This window comes from Protopterus annectens, chromosome 1.part2, assembly GCF_019279795.1.
Source record: "Protopterus annectens isolate FY-2018-M chromosome 1.part2, PAN1.0, whole genome shotgun sequence".
Classification (NCBI taxonomy): domain Eukaryota; kingdom Metazoa; phylum Chordata; order Ceratodontiformes; family Protopteridae; genus Protopterus; species Protopterus annectens.
This window is the reverse complement of record NC_056727.1, coordinates 692,399,402-692,425,345: the sequence shown is the minus strand read 5'-3', so window position 1 is coordinate 692,425,345 and position 25,944 is coordinate 692,399,402. Positions and strand designations below refer to the sequence as shown.

The following is a 25,944-nucleotide window of genomic DNA, read 5'->3' as shown; positions in this document are numbered from 1 at the left end:
GCATTCCCCATTTCTTTGAAATGGTCTTGAAGATGTCCGGGTGCAGCTTCCATTCGTGGGCATCCGAAGTGGTTCTGCTTAATATGTCTGCTAGAGTATTGTCTTTCCCCGGTACAAATATTGCCTGTAACTGAATGTTGTAGCTGAGTGCCAGGGTCCACAGCTCCAAGGTCATTCTGCATAGGGGGTATGAATGAGTGCCTCCCTGTTTGTTGATGTACCACATGACTGTGGTGTTGTCTGTCCTTATCATCAACTGGCCCTCTTTGAGAAATGGTTTGAACTTTTGGATTGCCAGTTTTACTGCCAGCATTTCTTTTAGATTGATGTGCAGGTGAAGTTGATCCTGTGTCCACAATCCTTGCACGCATTTGTCCAGCATGTGTGCCCCCCATCCTAGGTCTGAAGCGTCTGTCGTGATGGTCTGGCTTGGTTGACATCTGCGAAAGGGTAGGCCTGGGTTTGACTGGCATGCCTGAGCCCACCATAGGAACTCCTGTTTTAAGCATGGAATTAGTGGGATTTCTGTTTCTAGGCTGTGTCTGTGTTGGGACCATAAATTCTTTAGGTACCATTGTAGTTTCCTCATATGTAGTCTGGCAAATGGGACCAAGATTATGCATGATGCCATGAAGCCCAAAGCCTGCAGAACTTTTCTTGCTGTTAACTTGTTCAGTTTTGTTAGTGCCAAGAAGTAAAGAGGAAGTTCTTTTGTTTTTCTGTAGTCAGGAATGCCATTTGTTGTACTGTGTCCAATTCAGCCCAAGAATGTCCTTGTTTGGGATGGTATCAGCCTTGACTTTTGTAGGTTGACTGTGTATCCCAGTCCTTGTAGCAAGTGAATGACCCTTTGTAAATCTGTTGTCAGCTTGCTTTTGTTGTCCCTTGTAGCAGGCAGTCGTCCAGGTATGGGTAAATTTGAATTCCTGTAGTCTGCAATGGGCGATTACTGATGCCAGGCATTTTGTGAATACTCTGGGCGCAGTAGATAAGCCAAAGGGCAATGCTGAGAATTGATAGTGCTCTGATCCTGCAAGAAATCTGAGGTATCTTCTGCAGATTAGTCGAATGGGGACGTGCAGGTATGCCTCCTTGAGATCTAGAGTTACCAGCCAAGACTCCTTGCCCAGCATGGGAAGAAGTTGCTGTAGGGTCAGCATTTTGAATTTTGGGACAATAATGTAAGTATTTAAGGTGGACAGGTCGAGAATTGGTCTTCAACTTTTTTCCTTTCTTGGAACTAGGAATAGTCTGGAATAGAACCCCTTTCCTTGTTCTGCTGTTGGCACTCTTTCCACAGCTCTCATGTTTGCTAACTCCATTATCTGGCATAGAGCCTCTGTTTTTTGATTTGGAGGTAGATTTGGCATTCCCCTTTTTACTGGTAAAGTGTGGAAGTGAAACCGGTAACCTTGATCTATGGTTTGTAAAATCCACTTGTCTTTTGTTATGTAGTGCCAGTTCTTTGAAAATAAGGTTAACTTTCCGCCTAGAGGAGCTGCTATTTGTTCCCTGGTAGGCGGATTTAGGATTAAGTCACTGTGGTTGTGCTGATGTAGTGGCAGTGGCTGTGTCTGTGCCTCTGTTGTTACCTTGCCACTGTCGTCCTCTGTAGGCACCTCCTCTGGATTGGTTTCTGCCTCTGGAGCGTCTATTCCTGCCCCTTTGAAATTTTGTGGAGTCAGGAAAGGACCAATTTTTGGCAGGCCAGTTCCTGCTAAACCTTGGGGGTTGAACCTGTAGGAAATCTTTAACAGTTTGTACAGATTTTGCCTTTTCTTCCATTTTCTTCATAACCTGCTGGGCAGGTGTACCAAACAAACTTGTCTTGTCCATAGGAGCATCCAGCAACTTAGCTTTAACATGATCCGGTAAAGCTTGTTCCTTTAGCCATGCATGCCTTCTTATCACTGTGCCTGTCATGGCTGATCTAAATGAAGCCTCCAGTGCATCATAGCCACATTTTAAGGAATGGTTGCTAACCTGTTGTATGTTATTTACCATCTCTAATACATATTTCTTATCAAGAGATTCATCAGTGGTTAGTTTTTAGTTAACTGATCAAGCATAAACTCTTGGTATTGTATCATGTGAAACTGACAGTTTAAAGCTCTAGCTGAGAGAGTAGCTGAAGTGTAGACCTTTTTACCCCATCTGTCTAATGACCTTGCTTCCCTTTCAGAAGGAATAGGGTTTTAGCTGTGGTCGCTACTGCCTTGGGACCCTGGGATATAGTTTCTGGGTCTGCAAGAGGGGCCTTGTAAAGGTGGTGATGAGTATCTGGCACCCTGTAAAATCTGTCTGGTTTGGCAGGGGCTGGGGTAAAGAATCTGGAGCGGAGCAAACATCATTGAAAGCATCATCCACCACAGAGAGAACAGGAGGTATAGCTAAGGGCCTGTGCTGTGGGAGGTGCAGAAAGGTCCTAAGTCTTTTCTGGAGTCTGAAAAATCCTGTTGCTGCCATTGGAACTGTTCTCGCATGGCATGCAAGGTTTCCCCAAAGGAGAATTCTTCTGGTGGGGAAGCAGCTGGAATGGATTCTTCAGCATCAGAATCTTCAAAATTGGAGAAGGGAGCCTCTGGCTGGTCAGTTATGTCTGATTCATCAGCAGAATCATCAGAAGACACTGGCTCAGGGGCTCTGCCCTAGGTCTCTTCTCTGGGGCTGAGAGGCCCTGTCTGGGTGAGATTGAGATCCTCTAATTAAAGAAATTAAATCTTCTGCCAAAGTAAGCATTTGAGAACTAGAAGAGGGCCTGGATGTGGTGGGTTTAACAGGCGCTGTTTTAGTAGTCTTGGCTGCTTTAGCCCTGGCGAAGGCCTTAATGGACATGGCTGCTGGAGGCCTAGCAGCACCACGTGCTGGGGTAGAGACATCCAAGGGATGGTGTCTGATAAGTCAACCACCGTAGTGGGTAAAGATTCAAGAGTTGTAGCAGGGGCCTCAGTTGTAAGAATAGTTTCAGCTGTACTTTGATCAGTTTTCTCGGTTCCGGCGAAACCGAGACACTCGCGGTTTGCTTTACCGTGGTTTCGGCCGAAACCGCGGACCGCGAGTGTCGGTCTTTATCTTTGCGTTTTTGGTAGATTGGGTAGTCGGAGGATCCGGCGGCATAATATACGCAAAATCAGAACCGAAAAACTGTTCTGCAAACTCCGACCCGATGCCTAAGCGTCGTCGGTTGAAAGAGGCACAGGCGAACAGGCTGCTACGTCGTGGGCTGGGCCTAAACAAGGCAGACAGTAAGAGTGGAAATCTTTATGAGGTATTTGTTTCCCACAGGTTAAACAATTGTTAACTTTTTCTGACATCGGCTGAGGCAAGAAAGAGTCCCCAACGGGGTACTTAGCTTTAGAAGTCTTCGAAGTAGTATTCGGTAGAAGTAATCTCTGGATCCGACCGACCGGCACTTGCGAACAGCTTCTGCTTCGGGCGCCACGCGGCAAGAAAGACTGAGGAAAATGGCGTCGGCTGATGCTTTTATACCCGAAGACGACCGGAGATGACGTCGGGTGGAGTGCGACATCAGCCGAAGCCGGACCCGGACTTTGTAATCCGGCCGACTGCAGGGCTGCCTGACGACAGGACAACCCCACTTGTTATGACTGCAGATGCATCCATGAAGGACATCCTGAAAACAGCAAATTTTCTGTACTTTTCTTTACAGTTATGCAAATTTCAAATGCACTTGAATTTTTTCATACATCTCTGATAAATACCCTTCTATAGTGCAGACTCTAGTAAATGCAGAACAATGTTTCCTCTCATGTTCACTGCAATATCTAGTAAAGGAGGCTTGAAATTTAACTCTAGTAGCAACCTTATGGCTATTTTGCTCATTTCCTTTACTGTTTGTGTGGCTGTTTCTTAAGTTCATTAGTGTTGCCACATACTTTAATTTCATTTATCTTTACAACTTTTTGCTTCCATTCTTTCCCATCACTCTATAATATCAAGGATGGTCATCATGCAGTCAGCCAACAAGGACATTCTGCTTTTATTTACTAAACTCTCCCCTGGGAGCTGACATGCGTGTTTGCATATATGAGGGCGTGTTATACTTCCAGCACAAGCTCCATAAAAACTACTGACACAGTGTGACAGAGGCAAGTAAAGGTTTCCAGACCACACTCCACATGCCGAATTCCTCTTTCCATTTCTGGCACTGCAGTGGATGAACTGCCTCTCTTTTATCCAAGAGCAGCAAGTCGGCTGAAGCCACTAATCAACAACCTCACTTGTTAATTCCTCTACTGCCAGGGTCTATAATTAACCCTGAACTTTCTAGATCACAGTCATGGCTATACCCGAGTCTCAAACTTGTGCAACAAACACTAGTGATCAACACAGTGCATTATCAGCTGGCGTGCAAATGTTGGTTGTTGTCTCAAAAGTTAGGTTTTGTAGTGCATGAGATGGAGCATCTTCAAAGTTGGTACATGTAAGTAGTGTGGGGTGTAACACCCCCCACAGCATGGCGGCTGAAACAGGGGTTACTCACTCACAAACATGCTTGTTTGTGTGACATTTAATTTCCGAATGATGCTTACACTCCAGTGCAGCCACTGCCTTGTGTGAGCTCTGTCTCAGTGCTTCAGGTGTCTCAGAAGAGTTGACAGCTTGTCTGCAAACATTTTATTCATTTTTTGTGCCATACAAGTATTTCTCATTTCTGACTTTTATCCGAGTCGCAGTTCATCTAACACAAGTCCCTTTTCCAAGCAGCCAGAGAACAGTCATGTTAGAGGAAGGTACTCAAACAAAAAACACAAATATTTTAAGTTTTGCAGTCACTGCCAGAGAAAACAATCACATCTACATAAATAATAGTAGTACTAGCATTATTAGTAATAATACACATTTCTTTTTGATCCCATGGCCAGACTATTTTAAGACAAAACATCTGAAATTAACAGCAAGCAGTAAAGTTAGCATGCAGTGGTCTTCTTACATCAAACTAATTATTGTCTACACACATTTACAAAAGTCATTTAAATAAATTCAACTTTTCAAACTTCAGCACTGTAATTAACTCTCTACCAGTATATCTGTCTCTCTTCCTCAATCATCTTCCACAATAGAATATTTAATAGGGCTACTATATCTGAATATTTGCACTTCCCTTTGGGACATTTTTTGCTGCACGGCAGCTTTTCTTGGAGACATGACTTGGGCAGTCTTTCTCTACAACTCTCGGCACCCAAGAGTTCACATAATCTTAATTTTCCTGTGACAATTCTGCTTCCCCAGATTCACTGAAGTCTGATATACTTGCCTTACAGCCTTGTGACTGTGCAAGAGGGGACCCATCTCAAAATTCTCTCACAAGTGAGCACTCTCAAAAGAAGCCATTCTTTGAACAGCAAGTAGGTCAAAAGCTTCTCTCTCCTGTGGCTACTCATGGCTAAACTGAAATGATGGTAATAATACAGTGCTTCACACTGTGCTACTGTCTCCCACAGTAAAGATAAAGCTGGTGTGATCTTCATTTACAACCTGGCAGCCAGACATTTACTTTGCTGACAAACATTCTAAGCAACAGATGCAGAAACTTTTGCAAGGTGAAACTCAGTAGGAAGATGCAAGTTGCATAAGCAGCAGCAAAGAAAGTACAGTTGTGTACACTTACCATAAATGTAAATGTTCGAGTGTATTCACTGTTGCAGTCATTACATTTGGTTAATCTGCTGGCAGGTTGCCCTCAGTCAGCCTGATTAACAAAGTCTTGCGTCCTGCGTCGGTTGCTATATATATATATATATATATATATATATATATATATATATATATATATATATATATATATATATATATATATATACACACACACACACACACACATATATATATATATATATATATATATATAATTTAATACACAAAAAATATACCTCCAAACAAAAGCAAATACAGCCAAAAAGGCTTTTAATCATAGTAAAAGAAAGGAGAGGTATAGTAAGAGAACAACAGGGGGCTGGAGGGTGGGTAACTAGGACTGCAACAGTGAATACACTCGAACATCTACATTTATGGTAAGTGTACACAACTGTACTATGTTCTTCGTGTTTCACTGTTGCAGTCATTACATTTGGGTAGAATCCCAAAGCTATGGTTGGGAGGATGGATTTATACAGCATTAGGAGCAGCTATAAGGCCCTGTAGGACAGCAGTGGCAAAGCCAGCTCTGGATTTAGAGAAGAGAGGTAAATGGTAATGTTTGGTGAACATATGAACTGAGCTCCAAGCAGCAGCTTCTAGAATGTCTCTGGTAGGACCCCCTATGAGAAAGGCTGCAGAAGTAGATGCAGCCCTGGTGGAATGAGACCTGATCCCCTTGGGGATAGGTTTACCATGGTGCATATAGCAGAAACAAATGCAATGGCTTATCCATTTGGAAATAGTCTGCTTTGAAATAGCCTTTCCCTCTGCCCCTGCAGAAAATGCCACCACTAGTTGTTCAGATTTTCTTAGAGATTTCATCCTGTTTAAGTAGAATCTAAGTTGTCCGTGTACATCCAATGAATGCAGAATCCGCTCACCCTTGATCTGTGGATTGGGGAAGAAAGTTAGCAGATGAATGGTCTGATTAAGAGCCACACCGGATACCACCTTAGGCATGAAAGATGGATTGGTCCTGAGAGCCACCCTGTCCGGACAAAAAATAATGAAAGGCTCCACTGCCATAAGAGCCTGTAATTATGAAAACCTTCTAGCTGAAGTGACTGCTAAATGGAAAGCTGTTTTCCAGGAGAGAAGTTTTAGGTCTGCAGTAGCAGCTGGCTCAAAAGGAGGAAGAATGAGTTTTTCCAAAACAAAATTGAGGCCCCCATGCAGGAGTTGGTGCTCTCCTGGGGGGGGTCTTAAATTCTTGGCCCCTTTGAGTTACTGCTTTAGCAGAGGATGAGAGAAGATGGAGGTTCTGTGTTGTAATGAGCTGAAATGGCAGAGGCATGGATTTTTATGGAAGAAAAAGATAGGCCCTTGTGAAGCATCTCAGTTAAGTATTGCAGAATCTGAGTAATACTGGGCATTGCTGTGCTTATTCCTTGTGCTTGGTTCCAGGCACATAATCTTTTCCATTTGTCAGCATAAGATTTTCTAGTACTAGGCCTTCTAGCCTCCAAAATGACATCCATCACTGGTTTGCTGAGGGATGCCAAGGGTGAAATTAGTTGATTAGCCATGCTACAAGATTCAAAGTTTGGAGCTGAGTGTGCAGAATTTGATAGTTCTGCTGAGACAGTAGGTAAGGTGTCTGAAGCAGATGCCACAGAGGAAGGTGTGACACATTGCACAGGAGTGGGTAACCAGTGTTGGCAAGGCCAGTCTGGAGCAATCAGAATCATTTTTGGTTTGTCCTGTTTGACTTTTAGTAGAACTTTGGAGAGCAGAGGCAAAGGGGGAAAAGCATAGACTGATAGGTTTTTCCAGCTGAATGATAGAGCATCCACTTTCCAAGCTGTTTTTGTGAGGAATTGTTGTGCAGAATTTGTCCAACTGATACTTTTGGGGTGAGGCAAAAAGATCTATGTCTGGGTTTCCTCATTTGCATGTCAACATGTTGAAAACTTGTGGTTCCAATTTCCATTTGTGTGGGTCCATAAGATTTCTGCTTAGTTCGTCTGCCAGAGTATTTAGCTTTCCTGGCAGGAATTGAGCTTGTAGTTGTATCTGATAGGTCAAGGTCATGTTCCAGAATGCCATGGCTAATCTGCAAAGGGGGTAGGAATGTGTACCCCCTGATTATGTACCACATAACTGTGGTGTTGACTGTCTTTATCATTAGTTGTCCTGGATGAAGGTAGTCCTTGAGGGCTGTCAGAGCATTCTGTACAGCTGGTATCTCTTTCTGATTGATATGTAGGTGCATTTGATTTGGGCTCCATTTGCCCTGAATGCACTTCCCTGCCAGATGAGCACCCCAAGCACAGTCTGATGCGTCTGTTTTTACGGTTTGGGCGGCAGGGAGTGGAGTAAATGGCAGTCCCTTGTTTTGGTGGCAGGCCTTTGCCCACCATAGGAACTTTAGTTGCAGGCAAGGTATAATAGGAATCAGTGTTTCCAGGCTGTGACAATGTTGACTCCATAAACTTTTTAAGTACCACTGAAGTTTCCTCATACGCAGTTTTGCATATGGAATTAGAGGAATGCAGGAGGCCATGAACCCCAAGGCCTGCAGAATTTGTCTTGCGGACAGCTGGGTATTTGTGGCCACCTGTTTGAAGTAAGTCATCAATTGAAGTTGCTTTTCTGGCGTAAGGTAAGTCATCTGGGCAGTTGTACTCAAGCTTGCACCCAGGAATGTAATTGAGAGGGTACCAGTTGTGATTTCGTTTCATTTATGGTGTACTCTAGACAAGTTAGAACCCTTTTTACAAACGCCAGATGCTTTAGAAGAATGTCCTTGTTTTCTGCCTGAATTAGACAATCATCCAGGTATGGATATATCTGAATATTTCTTTGGCTGCAAAATGCAATTACTGCTGCCAGGCATTTTGTGAAGACTCTGGGTGCAGTAGATAAGCCAAAGGGCAGTGCAGAGAACTGGTAATGCAAGTAGCCTGCTTTGAAGTGGAGGTATTTTCTGCAAGATTCCCTGATTGGGATATACAGGTAAGCCTCTTTTAAGTCTAGAGTTACCAACCAGGCATCTTTGCCTAGCACAGGTAGTAACTGTTGAGGAGTCAGCATCTTGAATTTTGGAATGTCCAGAAATGTGTTTAGAGTGGATAAATCCAGAATTGGACGCCATGATTTGCCTTTTCTGGGTACCAGGAAAAGTCTGGAATGAAAACCTTGTCCCTTTTCCTCTTCTGGTACTGGTTGAATAGCCCCCATGTTCATGAGAGACCGAACTTGTTTCTGGGCCTCTGCCCACTGATTTGGGGGCAGATCTGGCCATTCGTTTGAGATTGGCAAAGTGTGGAAGTGAAATCTGTATCCCTGGGATACTATATTTAAAACCCATTTGTCCTGGGTAGTAGTTGCCAGTTTCGTGCATGAAGTGCTAGTTTTCCCCCTAAAGGGGTAGCTAACAGGTAAGTGCTTGGTGATTGTAGAGGGAAGTTATTGAGACTGTTTACCATAGGGACGTGCCTTGTTGTTTCCAGATTTGGAGGAGGAGACACCCCAATTGTTTTGTTCTAAATTTAAAAGTTCCTTGTGACTGAAACCTAGAGCCTTTGGAATGTCTTGATTTGACTTGAGCAGCTCTCGAGGGGACTGGAAAGGACCAGTTCTTAGCAGGCCAGTGCCTACTAAATCTTGGAGGTTGCACTTGTAAGAAATCTTTCACAGTTTGCATAGGTTTAGCTTTATCTTCCATCTTTTTTAACACTTCTTCAGCCTTATTACAAAAGAGACGGTCCTGTTGTAAAGGAGCATCCAACAATTTTGCCTAAACATGGTCAAGCAGAATTTGCTCTTTGAGCCAAGCATGCCGTCTTAGCACAGATCCAGTTACAGCAGCCCTGCAAGAGGCCTCCAAGGAATCAAAACCACATTGCAAAGTATGTTTTCCAACCTGTTCAGCTGAATGCAATAAATCCTGCAATTCTTTATTTTCCACACAGTCAGAGATTAACATCATTTTCTGTTTAAGTTGTCCCATGATATGCTGTTGATATTTAAGCATATGAAATTGACAGTTTAAAGCCCTGATTGCCAAGGTAGCAGATGTGTAAACCTTCTTACCCCATCTATCCAGCGCTCTGGAATCTCTATCAGAAGGGGTAGGATTTTTGGCAGTAGAGGCCTTAATGCCCTTGGGACCCTGAGAAATGGTTTCAGGATCAGCAATAGGGTTTTTGAAAAGGAATTTGTGGGAGTCAAGAACCCAGTAGTATCTGTCTGGCTTGCAAGGAGCCAGAGGCAGAGAATCAGGAGCCATGCTAGATTCTGAAAAAACATCATCAACAATGTCTAGAACAGGAGGTATAGCCAAAGGCCTATGCTGAGGAAGTAGAAGAAAATCCCCAAGTCTCTTTTTAGATTCAGAGAAATCCTGACTTTCCCAGTGGAAATGTTCCCTTAAGGCATGTAAAGTTTCCCCAAAAGAAAAATCCTCAGGGGGAGAGGCAGAATGAATGGAATCCTCTGCATCAGAGCCCTCATAAGTAGGGATAGACAAATCCTGTTCATTAGAAGAGTCAGAAGAAATAGAATTCTGTTCAGAAGATTCATAATCAATGTCTTGCCTAGGCCTCTTAGGAGGAGGGGCTTGGCTACCCCTGATCAGAGTAAATAAATCTTCAGCCATTTTGATAATTTGTTTTTTAGGCATAGGGGCCTGCACATGTGGCCCAGGCGTCAGTTATTTAGACTGAGATTTAGATTTTGGCCTGAAAACACCCTCAGAAGCCAGTGTCTGCACAGCGGCTCCGGACCCATCTAAGGTAGAGACATCCGCGGGTTCCATAATTGAAGTATTTTACGGCATACCGGACTGCGAATGGGTCTCAGTAGAGGCCTGCGAATCAGAAGTAGCGGGTATCAGGGGCTGCAAAAGCACCTCACTGAGTACCGGCGAACCGGCGACTGGCTTAGGAGAAGCATCATCACTGGTTTTGGACCTTGGTGGTCTGTCTTTTTCTTTGCATTTTTTTAGGTATTCCGGTAGTCGGATTGCTAACCGAAGACATTTCTGGATAGTTAAATCTTGAGCCAAAATATTTAGAAGCAAAAATATACTGACGTTTAATTGTGTGTTGATTAAATTTAGCACAAAACCAACAGCAAGGCACGTAGTGGTCAGGTCCTAGGCAAGGAATACAGTACAAATGAAAATCCTTATGAGGTATTTGCTTCCCACAAGTAATACAATTATTAACTTTTACTGACATCAGTAAGGAGCAACAAAAAGTTTCCCCAATGGGGTACTTAGCTTTTAGTTGAAGACTTTGGTTCTGAAACTTGAAAACAAAAATTTCAGGAGTCGGCCGACCGGCACTTGAGAACAGCTTCTGCTTAAGGCACCATGCAGCAAGAAAGACTGATGTAATGGCGTCGGCTGCATGTTTTATACCCCTGATGACCTGACTTCATGGAAGAAGGGACAGCAACCAATGCAGGACCCAAGACTTTGTTAATTAGGCTGACTGAGGGCAACCTGCCAGCAGATTAACCAAATGTAATGACTGCAACAGTGAAACACAAAGAACATCTGATGCATTCAGAGCCTAGGGATATTCTCCTAATGCGGAATATGACATCAGGATGGGAGATGGAGGAAGGTGAGCATGTTTCTGAACCCTGGAACTTTAAAAAGGAAAACAGAAGTAGGACTTCCCAAATGTGTACCCACCGTACGTCCCAACTATACCAAATTACTCGGCTTTTACAGAGTTTTGGCATCCAAATAATGGGGTGCCACAATTCCCTTTCATTTCCATTTTTTTTTAAATTTTTTTCTTTTGCGCTTTTTGAGCTGATGTCATCACGTGCACAATGACATCAGCTCCGTCAACCTGTCATAAATGAGCTCAAGGGCTCACATGCACACATTTCCAGACATTTGAATGTATCTGCGCTGAAACATTTTGGGAAGGAAACGACTGCTGCTGCTGCAGAGCTCTGCACAGAGTGTCTGCTTGTGAGCTCTGCACAGAGTGTCTGCTTGTGAACGGAGTTTACTTCTGCTTATTTCACCGAGTTTTTGCTTGTGAATAGAGTTTCATTTTTCTGCTTGTGAACTGAAAGGAAATGGGGGAGTTATCTTACGGGACTGGAGCTTTTAAGGTACTGCTTACACATCTAACAACTGTTGAGCTTAAGGTATGCTTATTTTCACTATCTAGTGATCTGAACAAATGCTGCTGCTTGGAGTTGCTTGAGCTTAAGGTATTTTCTGTGAATGGGAGCGTTATTTATTTGTGTTTGCGTGTGTGAGTGTGTGTGTGTGTGTGTGTGAAACCCCCCAACTGAATAAACCTGGCGGCTAACCTGCACCTTGGGTACAGGTAAAAAGAGCTTAAAGTTCCTAGCCACCACCACTTGTGAATTTATTCCTCATATTTTTGTTCTGTTCCTAATTAAATCTGTGGTTTTCAGGATTTTTGTTCATAAATTAGTACTAAGCTAACTGCCCTTGTGAGCCATTTTAAGCTTAGCCAATTAATCTTTGTGAGACTCAAACCCTGCACCTTGTATTTGTAAGGCAAACACCTTAACCATTAGGCCACCCTCCCAACCCTTATTCTGGCAATTTCCTAAGTTTATGAGATCAGTATTTGAAATGTGTCCATATTTTGGGGCTGTATTCCCCCATTATTGGCTTTGTCCAGGTTTTTTTTGTGCTAAGAGGTTGCAAGCTATGGTGAGAAGTGAGAACTGAATTCACTAAATGATAGCCATTTAAGTTTGTCTTCCTGTCTTTCAGGAAACTTCTGATTTGGTATAGTGGTATGTTGCTCTGGCTGTAGTGCACAGAGTCCAGGGTTCAAGACTTGGCAGTGAAATGCATGGAGGTAACACAACATTTTACTCTAGCAACTTTCCAATACTATTCAGTTTTTTGGCTTTTTGGTCCCCCTCTCCCCCCAAAAAAATCTGAAATTGAAAATAAATGCAAGAAGCTGTGCAAGATGCCTACTGCTTACACTACTGTCATTCTATTTATATATGTGTGTGTGTGTGTGTGTGTGTGTGTGTGTGTAACTAGACTGTTATGATGGAAACGTTCTGAACTGGGCAGTTTTGTCATTATTAGTTCGTGCATCTTGTTTCATTGCCTACTGGAAAACTGTCCAAACAATAAATTATTTAAAATGAGCTCTAACTGAAGTCTAACAAGTGCACTGTATTATACAAGGAATATAATTTAATAATGTCAGGAAGGTGTATCAAAGAACACATGTATGTTTCTTGTTTTGTATGCAAGGGGCCTATGATTTGAAAACAGCCCAAAGGTAATATTTATCCACCACTGGCCAGATGTATTTTCTTTGGATGTGGTGTGGGTTTCCATGAATGTGAGTTTCAAGGGCACAGAAATTTTAATGCTATGTCTATTTTCATTTTGAGACAGTATTCCTTTGTTTAGCAGACATATTTTAGTGTTTGTGCATTACGCTATAAAATGTAAAAATAAAATCCAAATAATCATTGTAGAAGTAAAGCAGTATGCACACATTGGTGTTTATGGTAAATGGAGTGAAATAACCATGTAATGGGACATTGGAATGGCTGCAGGGGGACTCTGGTACCATATTTTGGTTGTCTGCTCTTCAGTTTGCATTTGAAAGTTGGTATCCCACAATTCCATCGGAGTGACCAGAGTTATGTAATTATATATGCAAATTTTATGTTAATCAGCATACAGATTTGTACCTATTTTTCACTGGCCTTGTCCAGATTTTTGATGCTTCCAGGTTGAGAGGTATGGTACCCACTAAGCATAGTCAATCATATAAGATTAAGTTGTTTGTCTTTCGGCTTTTTCCTGGTAAGGGGTCGGCACAGCGGAACTCTGGTCTGCTAATGACTGGCAGTAGATTTTTACAAAACGCTGAGGTGCCAGCTCGACACCCAACCTTCAACGAAGGCACGCCCATTTACGCACACATGTCTTTCGAATGCTACCCAACCACGGGGAGGACATGCAGACTCCACACAGAAGGCACTCCCAATTAAAGCTGAGAATCGAACGGGAGAACCTCTTGCTGTGAGGTAACAATGCTACCGCTGTACCACCGAGTAATCATATAAGATTAAGTAATACTGTCTAAAAATGTGTATGTCAGAGAAAATACATAGAAAGTGCAGCAGTGCAAGTTATGAACAATTTCTGTTACTTATATAAGAGAGAGAAAATGCAACACATGGTATGTTCTCTCAAAATTTAATTTTTATTATATTCTTCAGAATCTAAGTAAAATACACACCACCACTGCCTGTATGGAAAGTAGTACAATTTAATTTCCTAACCCTGGTTAGGAAACAGATGTCTTAAGTCAGCTAAAAGAATACAGCCAGTTATTGTTGCATTTGAATAGTATATGGTACTAAGCATATGTATACTTAACTTGCATGTTTTTTTTTTACCTTCAATCACAGTATTGCTATTCTTTTTATTCCTACCTAGACTATGATTGTATTAGTAAAATGTACAATGTGCATTTTTCATTTTATGCTTGTATCTGAGATTGAAATGTATAATGTGTTTTTCATTTTGTGCTTGTACCCGAGATTGAATCAACATTTGTATCTGTACATTGTATTCATAAATATGGAGCTCTTCTCCCCGGGCTTCCACTGAAAAAGGACATTTTGTCCAGTCGTACTTTCCTGGTAAACAAATGTAAAATAAAATAAACGTGCTCTACAGGCCTAAAATAATCAAAATGGCCCATGGTGGTTATGTTTTCAAGTGATATGAGGCATCAAGGTAGCAGTACTACTATGTCATTCACTAAAAGGACTATCATGAGCTTTGTCTCTTTTTAAGAAAAGCTATAGTCCACATGCATAGCTCACTAGCTTTTTCTATTCCACAGGGTGAATAACTGTACTGTGCATCGCTGTGTGTCCCCCAGTGAGGAGGAACATTTTAAACAGCCTGGTGATTGAGTCTCCTTTTGCAAGAGTGCTACATCTATACTAATATTTTTTTCACGACATTAGCACTTAAATTGGACATAAGGTACCTTTGTACTACTTTACTGCTAGCTGCACTTAATCTCTACAGCTTCTTTTCCTGAAATCACCAGCTGATGTTGGTATACTGATTTACAGAATAGAACTTATGAACACCAGGAGTATTTGCTTATTTACATAACATTGTGAAGATGAAGTACGTTTCTGCATGTCATCTGAGACCCAAACAAAAATGAACAAAAGAAAAAAAAAATGGTCAAACTTGCCATGTCCTGCTATGGTTAGAGACATACTAAATGCTGTTTCCAAGCATTATCAAAAAGCACATTTTTACAACTATATCAAGAACAAACTGTAGAGTGACTTGCAAGGCATCAATGAAAAGTGGACACCTGGATAAACAACTCTCCCACCAGTACTCAGAACATTAGATAAGGTAATGGAGACATAATAGTTAATAAATAACTTCTTGCTGAACTGGACACAATACATATTTTTTTAAAAACTCAACATAAAATCTGTATAAAAGTTTTGGAGTTTTGAAAATAATAGTGTAAAGATGAATTTATAGGTTCACAGTTTGACTACCAAGCTTATGATCTACTGGTCTTCAAGAAGCCTGACTGCCATAAGCTCATCTATTTTCTGCTTTTCATACATATATGTATCAAGGTCATTTCTGAAGAAAGTTAACAGCTGACAACTTTTGATGGTAAAGGACTCTTATTCCATAATCCTGGAAAATGTTTACGTTTTTTCCGTTAACTTTTTTTTTTAAAACTCTACCCATTGACCACAGAGCATTCACAAAGGTAGTCCCCAAGTCAGTGATGTGCATACCGACATTATCATAGGGACTGCCTAATGCTGCCATAATGTCTAAGAATGTATGCTCCTCCCTCACAAGAGCTGACACTGCAAACACCATCCTCTGCTTGGGCAGCAACAGAGCATGTCCTTCCTCTTCCCAGACTGGCTCCTGCTTTTGGTGCTTTGTGAGACCCTTGTCTCTACACTGGAGCAGCAGAAGCAGGCATAATCAGTTGGGAAACCACTTCCCCTCCCTCCTAGAACAGGCATTACCCATCCTGCCAGTCCACTACTCAAACTTGAACCAACTAGGTCACAGTTGGGGTTTTATTCTTCTACACCACTGGGCTGACTTATTCATGTTTAGTATAATAATTTCCCAGCTGGTTACCTCATTCTAGCAATATTTTCCTGGGACCGACGTTCAAACAGAATAAGCTCAAAACCACGAACAGCCTCAGAGACAGGCAGAGGTCACCTTCAAGTAATGATAATGACAGTTTCTGAAGATTTTTTAAACAGTTCAGGTTTTCAAAATATATCACTTTTTCTTAAGAAGGAATCATCCCTTTTCATGTTTTTCCAGGTGGCTTTCTTGAAGGCAATAAAACATGATAATGAATAATCAGCAAACTATCAAGTGTATCCCAAGATTAATAATGCATGCCTTTTACAATCAGAAGGGGTGCAGAATGTTTCCTTTTGACACTGGGAGATACATACTGGTCTATTACCTACCATTGTCCCTAGATATTCAATGATGGTGTCTTTTGTTTCTTAAGACACGACAGTTTGTTTTACAATCATAATTTACGTTCTTCAAGTCAAGTCTCATGACATTGTCTAGAATGGCATTCCTGTGGTCACTGCTACTGTACTACTGTGTTTCTTCTGAATAACTTAATTTTCTTTTGTAGCACTTACATCATGTGAGATGATCACTTCTTTAAGACATGGTTTGAAAAATATTTCAACAAAATTTGTTCAGGATCAAGCAAGAATTTCCCCACTAAAGTTTTGACAAATCAAGTAACACGATTAAGCTAGTGTTTCTTTTTGTTTAGGGAGTACTAATCAAGAAACCAAGAAAATGCACTTCCTGAAAACGTCTCTTACTGATCAAGTACCTATAACATAACTACTGACCAAAATTAGAAAAATTATTTATATTCACAGAGTTGAGTCACAAATGTAACTTAACTTACCTAATGGTGCAAAGTTATGAAACCCTTCAGCATTATCAGGCTCCGAAGCTAATACCCTTGCTTTCAGAGTCCCATCAGTTGTTTTGCCTGGCCCTGAATCCAAAAACTTCATAATGGTAGACACCATACTTCTAGCTGTGTTGACAATTGCTCTTGTGCTTGTGACCATATTGTTGCATATCAGCTGTACACCTCCTACGATCAAAATAAGCACAAATTAGGGACCACACAAAGGACCATAATAACAGGATATTATGCCTTTAATTTTTTAAACAATTCTCCTTACCCATATCATGGAATGCCTTCAGTGCTTCTGTTGTATCAAGAACTCTCAGGATAAACCACAGAAGGGGTTCGGACAACTGGCACGTGGACAAAGAACCCTAAGTCGTGTAACAAAAAATGCAAAATTCAGGTCCAAGTACATGTGGCCCAAAATTATAATGTAGCTACTCAATTTACATGTGCATTCTTGCAATCTTTTACTTAGAATGCTTTCAATAAAAGTTGCCAGCACTGCATTAAATCATCAAACCACAAAACATTCTTTTTATAGCTTTCCACTGTGCACTCAAACCATCAAAGTAAAGAAAAAAGACCAAAACACACTTAAAATATCAATTACTGGCTCTGTGGCACAAAAGTTTTGAATCCGCAATATGATCCAAACAAAAAGTGAATTTACAGGAAAAATACTATTGTTTTAGTAAAGGTATGGTATATATGGCTCAGTGCCAACAGTGTCCCAGCTTTTATGTTGTGAAAACTATGCAGCCTTTTAATACTAGGATTTATAGGCACCTGTATGATATTAAGAACAAGGATGAACACAGTGCACTCTTTAAACACCTTAGTTTACATGACAGTCACAAGTTTAAGTTTTACATTGCTGACCATGTTACTTCTGACACCGGTGGTGGTCTGTTAGGAGACGTTCTTGAACTAAAAGAACTAAAATGGCAGTTGGAAACCAATGCAACTGGGGTTTGAATTATATAGTTTCTATAAGAAGTGTTTTAAGGTTAAAAGCATCATATTTTATGCAATATTTATAGTGTGTTTTGTTACTATTATATTACTACATGAGTTTTGAATAAAAGTCGTTTGGAGGAACTTTTTTTACTATTTTTGTGGTAGTTTTTTATTTTAATTTCTATTTTTTGTATCAATTGTTTATAATTCGGTAGTTTATTAATTAGCCAATAAAGTTGTTTGATTTTTATTGCACTTTGGGAAAGCAGTGATGTGTGTGTGTGTGTGTGTGTGTGTGTGTGTGTGTGTGTGTGTGTATGTATGTGTGTATATATATATATATATATATATATATATATATATATATATATATATATATATATATATATATACAGTAATTAAATGATTTATTGCTTTGTTCTGAAGAAGTCTGTTTACCAGGGCAAAAGTGCTAAACCTGTGGATTAAAGGAGTGTTTTTCACGTATCCGGTTCCTATTTTATTGTTTTGGTTTAAGTGGCTTTCTGGTGATCCCTATGATCAAAATAAGCACAAATTTGTGGCACACATGTTTTGAATCCGAATATGCTCCAAACAATCCAGGCTTAAATAGCAGCCTGGATGCTGGAGAAAACAGCAAGGAAGGGATGGAAGGAAAGTGCCAAAACTATTTTGCCCAACTGGGTGGTGGGCTGTGGCAGCAGTGCTTGGGGGAAGGACAGAATGTACAGCTCCTGCACTTGGAACTCTGGAGGGTGGGTGTGAGCACACCACAACAAGGCATAAAACTCTAAGCTAGGAGTGAATCGGGGGGGGGGGGGGTGCAGTCACTGCACTTGATGCAAGACAAAGGGTTACGCAGCACTCTTTCCAAACAATTTTAGGGACAGTAGAAATATTTAAAAAATCTCAACTTCCACTGGATAATGGCCAAGGTTCCAGGCTCGTGATTTGTCCTCTGATACTATGAATCTGGAAGACTGAAATGTATTACAGGGGATTTGGGCATGATGTCATGTGGGAAAGGGACAGGAGCATATATTAAATATGTATATGCACACATGCATAAAAACAAATGAACATACTGATTCTTTGAGAGAATTTGTTTATTGAATATTGCAGTTACATTTTGGTAATGTCATTGCTCTGTTCCTGTACACATGGGCCTCACACAATAGGTCAGTTATGACATTATATGTAGTACAGAAAGTCCTAATGTAGGATTCATTTTTTCCTGTCATAAATTATACTGTAAATAATTTCAACAATATAATTAATCAGACACAAAGTTTTCAGCAGGTCAAGCAAGTTTAACATCTACAGGGTACTTACTACATTCTCATACTACCCTAATACTAAACCACCTATTTCTGACAATCTTGAAACTATGTACATGCAGACAACATCATCTGCGTATATTCAGTCCATCTTGGATCTTTTGTAGCCTCAAGCAGTACATCAAAAATGTCTCACTTCTGCCAGCTCCAATGGTGAAGAGAGCAGAAAAAAAGCTCGGAGTATGACCTAGGAAACCCCAGTTAGAACAGAGGCTCTGATATGCCTATTGGCATGGAGGAATGGAAGAAGTGAAGCAGCTTTACCAACTTGCCCCTCTTTGGGGAAGACGGTCTCATGGTACAATCCCTTGTGAACAGTAGATTCCACAGGAATGCTGACTTCAATAGGGAACACAGCAGCCAAAAAGGGTTGCATTCTCTTGTGGAAGTGAGTGGCAAGCCCTTCAAAATGTCCACTGCACTCCAAACTCTGAGGCAGTTATGGGCATGTGCAAAGGAGTTAGGGCTAAAATACCCTTCCCACCACGAAAGATTGTTGTTTGGTTCTCATCCCTCGTAAAGGTGGAATAAATGAGGGCCATCAAACAGATGTGGAGGTGATAGTTAAGCAGGCAATGTGGGGAGAGGGGGGCACTGCTATGTTTGCTATGATCAAATCTCACTTTAGTCTGCTGTAATAAAAATGAGAAAAGCCCTAGCTGCCACAGTCTAAGCTAGCACTTCCTCTTTCTCTATACTATGGTTTAGCACCTATCCCACCTTCATGTCATCAGATAACTGCAAAGGAAATGTCTATATTTGACAGAAACACCATCCCCTCAAACCAAATTACCCACACTGCTAACTTGGAGCTCCTTGAGATCCAAACGGCCATTAACAAATCCACCTTTTATTTCATTGCTAGTCACAGATCTCCATCAATGTCTCGCAAAAGATCATGGAAATCTGTTACCACCACTGAGGGGTTAAATATCATACCAAATACCTTCTTGCTATAGAGACATCAATTATCCAAGTATTAACTGGTACACTTGCAGCTATAAAAATGGATATGTTTGGTGTTTACTAGACTTTAATACCAATGCACTAGTACAAACTGTAAAACTACCAGCTAAATGCTCTAATATCCTTAACCTGGACCTTTACCAATCTAGCTCCTGCCTACACTCCACCCAGCATCTCCTCTTCACTGGTTAAAGCTGATCACAAATCAGTCAGCTTCTCTGTCAGACCTAATGGCACCATCCCACTACCAAATGAGGTCATATTTAGGGACATCTTTGAGGGAAATCTATATCAGCTTGTATAAGATCTGTGCAAAATTCCCAGCAATCCCCATAACTGGACCCAACTGAGATGGAACTCATTTATGCAGACAAAGCAACTTAACTGATCTAGACGCAAATCAGTTTGGTTTTGTAAAGTGATGGTCGTGTTTCCTGAACCTAGTGAGCTTCGTTGAAAAGATTACAGAGACAGTGGACAATGGTCACTCATTGCATACAGTTTATCTCGAGTTGGCCAGAGCTTCTGACACTCCCCCTGCCCACCCCCCCACCCCACCCGCATTGTGGTAAAAAAATATTCAAACTTTATGTAAACCCATCCATTGTACACTGAACTGCAAACTTGCTATCAAACAAACCACAGACTGTGAAAGCTGCCAATACTATCTGTGAACATAAGACTGTAACTTGTGGAGTACCAAGGGGATCAATGCTTGGCCCTCTCTTGTTTGGTATTTACTTTGCAGATATCCAAGCCAATATCTCACAATACAAGTGTGTCTGCCTAAGTCTACTGATACCTGTAAGCTTGACACTGGTATCTTCTTATGTCTACATAATAGTATAGCAAAAATGCTACCATCAGTTTTTGACATGGATTAATGTGGTTTTGAGGAAGGGAGAGAAAAATTTGACAAACTAAATAGAACAATGACTCAAAAGGAATTAGGACAAAAAATGACATTATTGTTGATGGGTTTAGATAGAGAAAAAGCACTCAAAAGCATCTGATGGAAATGTATTTCTCAAGCAATGGCAGAATTTGCATTGAAGAAGAATGTGTTATGATATTCACAGATCAAAACTCATTGTAAAGCATTATATGGTTTGTCATGTATAATGTTTGCAACTAAAATGATGTCAATATGGCTTGTTTTCATTTATATAAATGTATGACTGCCGATGTCATACGTGAATTTAATAAAAATGTTTCTTGTATAAAAACAAAAAGAATAAAGGCAGAAATAGGTACTATCAGAAAAACTAAGTTTGAGCAGGGGAACCAAGCAATGATGTGACCTTTCTCCTGTTTTATTTACCTTATATTTGGAGGTTTTAAGCAAGAAAAAAGGGATGCCCAAATCCAGGAATGAAACTGAAGTGCTAATCAAGAGAAAATACCCTTGTTCACAGATATTACTACATTGTACTTGACAGATACAGAACAGGCTATCCTAGTCCTATGGAATACTTTGAAACCGTTTCAGATATTTTCAGGATACAAAATAAACGAAGATGAAACAAAGGCAATAGCTTTATATTTTGCACCTACAGAGGTATTAGTGCAACAAAATCCATATTTATGGGGACACACCAGAATGAAATACTTCTGGATGTAGGTTACAAATGACTCAGTCATGACAGCTCAAGACACACAGGAAGAGACCAAGAGGAAGAGAGTTGGGAAATATGAGACTTAAAGATTATAATAACCTTGGATTTGGATAAAAAGATATAGACAATATAAATGCTTACAGCTACTTTGGCCAGACATTTTTTTTATAATCCAAGTGAGAACCACGGATGGCAATGAATAAAGAAGTGAAATGTTTATCTGGAAGGGAAAAAGGAGAAGAGTTAATTAAGATGAACTGATTATCTCTATGAAGCAAGGGGGGATGGGACAAACAGATTTGACAAGATTTGAAGAGGTATTTTAAAGCCACATGTTTAAGATGTGTGTGTGTTCTCTCTCTCTCTCTCTCACACACACACACACACACACACACATATATATATATATATATATATTATATATATATAAATATAAGAGAGAGTGAGCGAGCAGTCTATTGGATGCAAGCTGTTAAAGACTAGGGCACACTGGGACTGGAGCAACAAGATTTTTTCCAACAGGAATATACAACAGTAAGGCTGCACAAATTAAGCAGGGAGTATCTGAAAGTAACTGGAGGAAATCAGCTAAGGAAATTAGATACAAGAACAAATACATTGGGAGAGAAACTTGATGGAGTGACAGAAAGCTAAGCAAGTATTTAACCAGCAGTTTAAAAGCTATATTCCACAGCAGAGACTGATAAGAGTGCACACAAGGAGAGAGGATGAGAGGAACAATAAGTGAAAGCCCAGTCCTGGTGAAGTTTCTAGTGGATGCAAGAAAAGATGCTGACACCTAATCATGGAAAATAAGCAGGACATACAGTATTTTGCATAATTAGCAATAATTAATCAGAGTAGCTTAGAAATGCCTGCGAAACAGAACAGACATATTACAAAGGCACAATGGGAATAGATGTGTGGGGCACTCAAGTATGAAACAAAGTCTAGATAGTTCAGGATACTTTTGTGGAAATGTCTACACATTTTTTTTAATAAAAAAGTAGACTTCGAAGGATATTTTGCCAAGGGGGATTAGGTGTTAGAGATGTGAAGGGAAAGGGAGGAGACTGGGACAGTTGTGATGTACAATGATGACTAATTTTTAAAGACGTCTTACAGAATGTTATGTAAAAGAAATTAAATAAATGGGGGGGGAGGGGTATTTTGAAGAAGTAAGAAGCACAGTGCATAAAAATAAATACCATATCTGGGGTCGAAACATATAAAATAATAGTCAGGAAACTGGTGATGTGGGAGGGGTTGATGGGTACTGAAAATTCTGGAGGCAAGATAATGAAGTTATGAGAAAACATGTAAATTGCATGAAGATGATAATAGACAATCTTCTTTAAATTGTCATTAATGCATGTGAATCCAAGTTGCAAGTTTAACTGCAAGTGTGATGAGTAAATAAAGTTTAAAAAAAAAAGGGAAACTCCTGCTTCTTGGAAGGAAGCTGTAGCACTGACATTACCCAAGGAAGAGGAGGGTCTAATTTTGCCATCTTCTTACAGACCTATTTCTATTTTATGGCAGTGCTGGTGAAAACAGGCAATAAGTGTTTTTTTTTCTTTGTGGAAATGTTATCTGATAGTATACTAAAAATAGAGACAGTGATGCAGACAGTAAAAGAGTAGGAAAAGGCACTGCAGATTTGAAATGTGAATACAGAAAAGGCTTTTGATATAGTGGTATTAACTAACAATGATCCTCAAGAAGTTTGTTTTTCCAAATGAGTTCCCTGATTTGACATGGGCCATTTACAGGGTGTGCAGCAATGGCTTGGTCATTTCTGTTGTCAAGGAGAACAAGGCTAGGTATCCCCTTTCCCATCTTTGGCCTGCATTGTACTTGGAGTCCAAAGAAATACAATTTGAACTAATATAGGGTAGGCTGTGGAAAATGTGCAGACATGTTTTTGATTTATTTGGTTAACTCTAAGTAGTACACTAAAATGTTCTTTCAAACGGCAAGTTTGGCAAGATTCTGGAGTACAAGATTAACATTACAAAATTAAGAGTAGTACGAGTAAATAGCAATTTTTCCTTGATTGTAAAATAGAATTACTCATATATACAGAGACATTAAATATTTGGAAAGCACAATTGTGTACACTTACCATAAATGTTCGGGTGTATTCACTGTTGCAGTCATCACCTGTGCGTTATCCCTGCTGCAGTAGCTCTTGGCCGGTCTGAATACCAGAATCAATGTTTTTCAGCGTTGTCTGCTGTCGCCTGTAGTCTGACATCAGGTCATCAGTGCTATAAAGCAAGGCAGCCAATGCCATTACATCAGTTTTTCTAGCCCTAACCCATCAGAAGCACAAGGAAATATGGTAAGGTGGTCCTGGTGGCTAAAAGCCACGGTTAGAAACTTACATTTTCCTAATGAAAGAAGATAAAGGGGAAGGAGGGAGGGAATCCAGGACTGCAACAGTGAATACACTTGAACAACTACATTTATGGTAAGTGCACACAACTGTACTATGTTTTTCGTATTTCACTGTCGCAGTCATCACCTGTGGGAGGATTCCCAAAGCTGAGGAGAGGGGTGGAAGGATTAGTTAGAGACCTAGGCATGGGTCAGCATGCCCTGCATTACTGCAGAGGCAAACCCTGGCCTAGCCTTAGAGAAAAGAGGTAGGTGGTAATGCTTTGTAAAGGTAGGGACAGAGGTCCAGGTGGCAGCTTCCAAGATGTCCATTTTTGGGAACTCCTCTGAGGAATGCTGTGGAAGTGGAGGCTGCCCTAGTGGAATGGGTATGGATAGACTTAGGGTGAGGTTTCCCATGTAGTCTATAGCACAAATGGATACAGTGTGATATCCATTTGGAAATGGTTTGCTTGGAAATGGGCTTCCCCTCTGCCCCTGGGGCAAAGCTGACAAGAAGCTGGTCCATTTTTCTGAAAAGTTTAATACGTTCCAGGTAGTATCTGAGCTGTCTGTGCATGTCTAGTGAGTGCAGAATCCCCCCCCCCCCCTGTTTTGAGGGTCGGGAAAGAAACAGGATAGATGTATGGCCTAGTTGAGGGTCAAATCAGATACCACCTTAGGCATAAAGGAGGGGTTAGTCCTCAGGGAGACCCTGTCTGCATGGAAAATGATGAAGGGCTCAACTGCCATGAGTGCCTGAAGTTCTGAAACCCTTTTGGCTGAGGTGATAGCTAGTAGAAAACAGTCTTCCAGGAGAGGTATCTCAATTCTGCTGAAGCAGCAGGTTTAAAAGGTGGTAAGTTTAGTTTTTCTAAAACATAATTCAGATCTCAGGCTGGCGTGGGTGGCCTTTTTGGAGGTCTGATATTAGAAGCCCCTCTGAGGAATTGTTTAAACAAAGGATGTGAGAACAGGGGCTGGTCTGTATCAAAATGAGCCAAAATGGTTGAGGTGTGGATTTTAACAGAAGAGAAGAAGAGGCCACTACTGAGTAACTTGACTAGGTAGTCTAGGATAAGACGGATGAAAGGTTGTGAGGTACTCCCCCCTCTGGACTGGCTCCAGAAGCAGAATCTTTTCCAGTTCCCTGCGTAAGATTTTCTGGTGTTGGGCCTTCTGTCCACTGTGATAATGTCTAGGACCTGTTTGCTCAACAGGGGTCCCTTGTTTGCTTTTAAAGTATTAGCCATATATGACAGTTAGAGAGTTTGCAAGTCTGGGTGCAGCATTCCCCCCCCCCCCCACCTGGGTCAAGAGGTCTGAGATCAGGGGAAGCTGCCTGGGAGGCTGTAATGTCAGGCTGCGCAGTAAGGGGCATCAATGCTGTCTGGGCCAATCTGGAGCAATGAGGATGGCCTTTGGTCTCTCCCCCCTTATCTTGATCAGTACCTTGGGAATAAGAGGCACAGAAGGGAATGTGTATACAAAGAGGGAGTTCCAGGGGAAGGTCAAGGCATCCACCTTCCACACTAAATGGAGATTCTCCCTGGTACAGAATTTTTTTCAGCTGGTGGTTGAGGTGCGAAGCAAAGAGATCCACCTCCGGAGTTCCCCACTCCTGAATGACTTGCAAAAACATTTTTCTGTGGAGCTGCCATTTGTGCGGGTCCAGTAAGTTTCGGCTTAGGTGGTCTGCCAGGGGGTTACTGATCCCTGGTAGGTACTGGGCAATTAGGTGTAATCCCATGGAGGAGGCTGTCAGCCAGAGGTTCATGGCTAGCCTGCACAGAGGGTAAGATTGGGTCCTTCCCTGTTTGTTTATGTACCACATTATTGTGGTGTTGTCTGTTCTGACAAGGAGAACTGCCGGCCTGAGATGGGGTTTGAAGGATGTCAGAGCCTTTTGTACTGTCATCATTTCCTTCTGATTGATGTGTAAGTGAAGGTACTGGGCATCTCCAAAGACCTTGGGCACACTTGCTGCTAGGTGAGCACCCCAAGCAATGTCTGAGGTGTCAGTGATGAAGCCTGGCCGGAGGAATTAGAAGGATGCAAGACCCC

General features: G+C 41.1%; 1 protein-coding gene across 8 annotated transcripts in view; it reads right to left on the bottom strand.

The window, feature by feature from the left end:
* Positions 1-25,944, bottom strand: part of BIRC6 (baculoviral IAP repeat containing 6) — a 4,524,268-nt gene that overhangs the window by 1,325,344 nt on the left and 3,172,980 nt on the right. For all 8 annotated transcript variants that reach the window (XM_044058419.1, XM_044058463.1, XM_044058448.1 and 5 more), the window contains exons 48-49: positions 16,897-16,993; positions 16,611-16,805 (exon numbers count right to left, since the gene is read on the bottom strand). In XM_044058419.1, the coding sequence (XP_043914354.1) occupies positions 16,611-16,805; positions 16,897-16,993 (292 nt within the window). The remainder of the gene's footprint in view (positions 1-16,610; positions 16,806-16,896; positions 16,994-25,944) is intronic.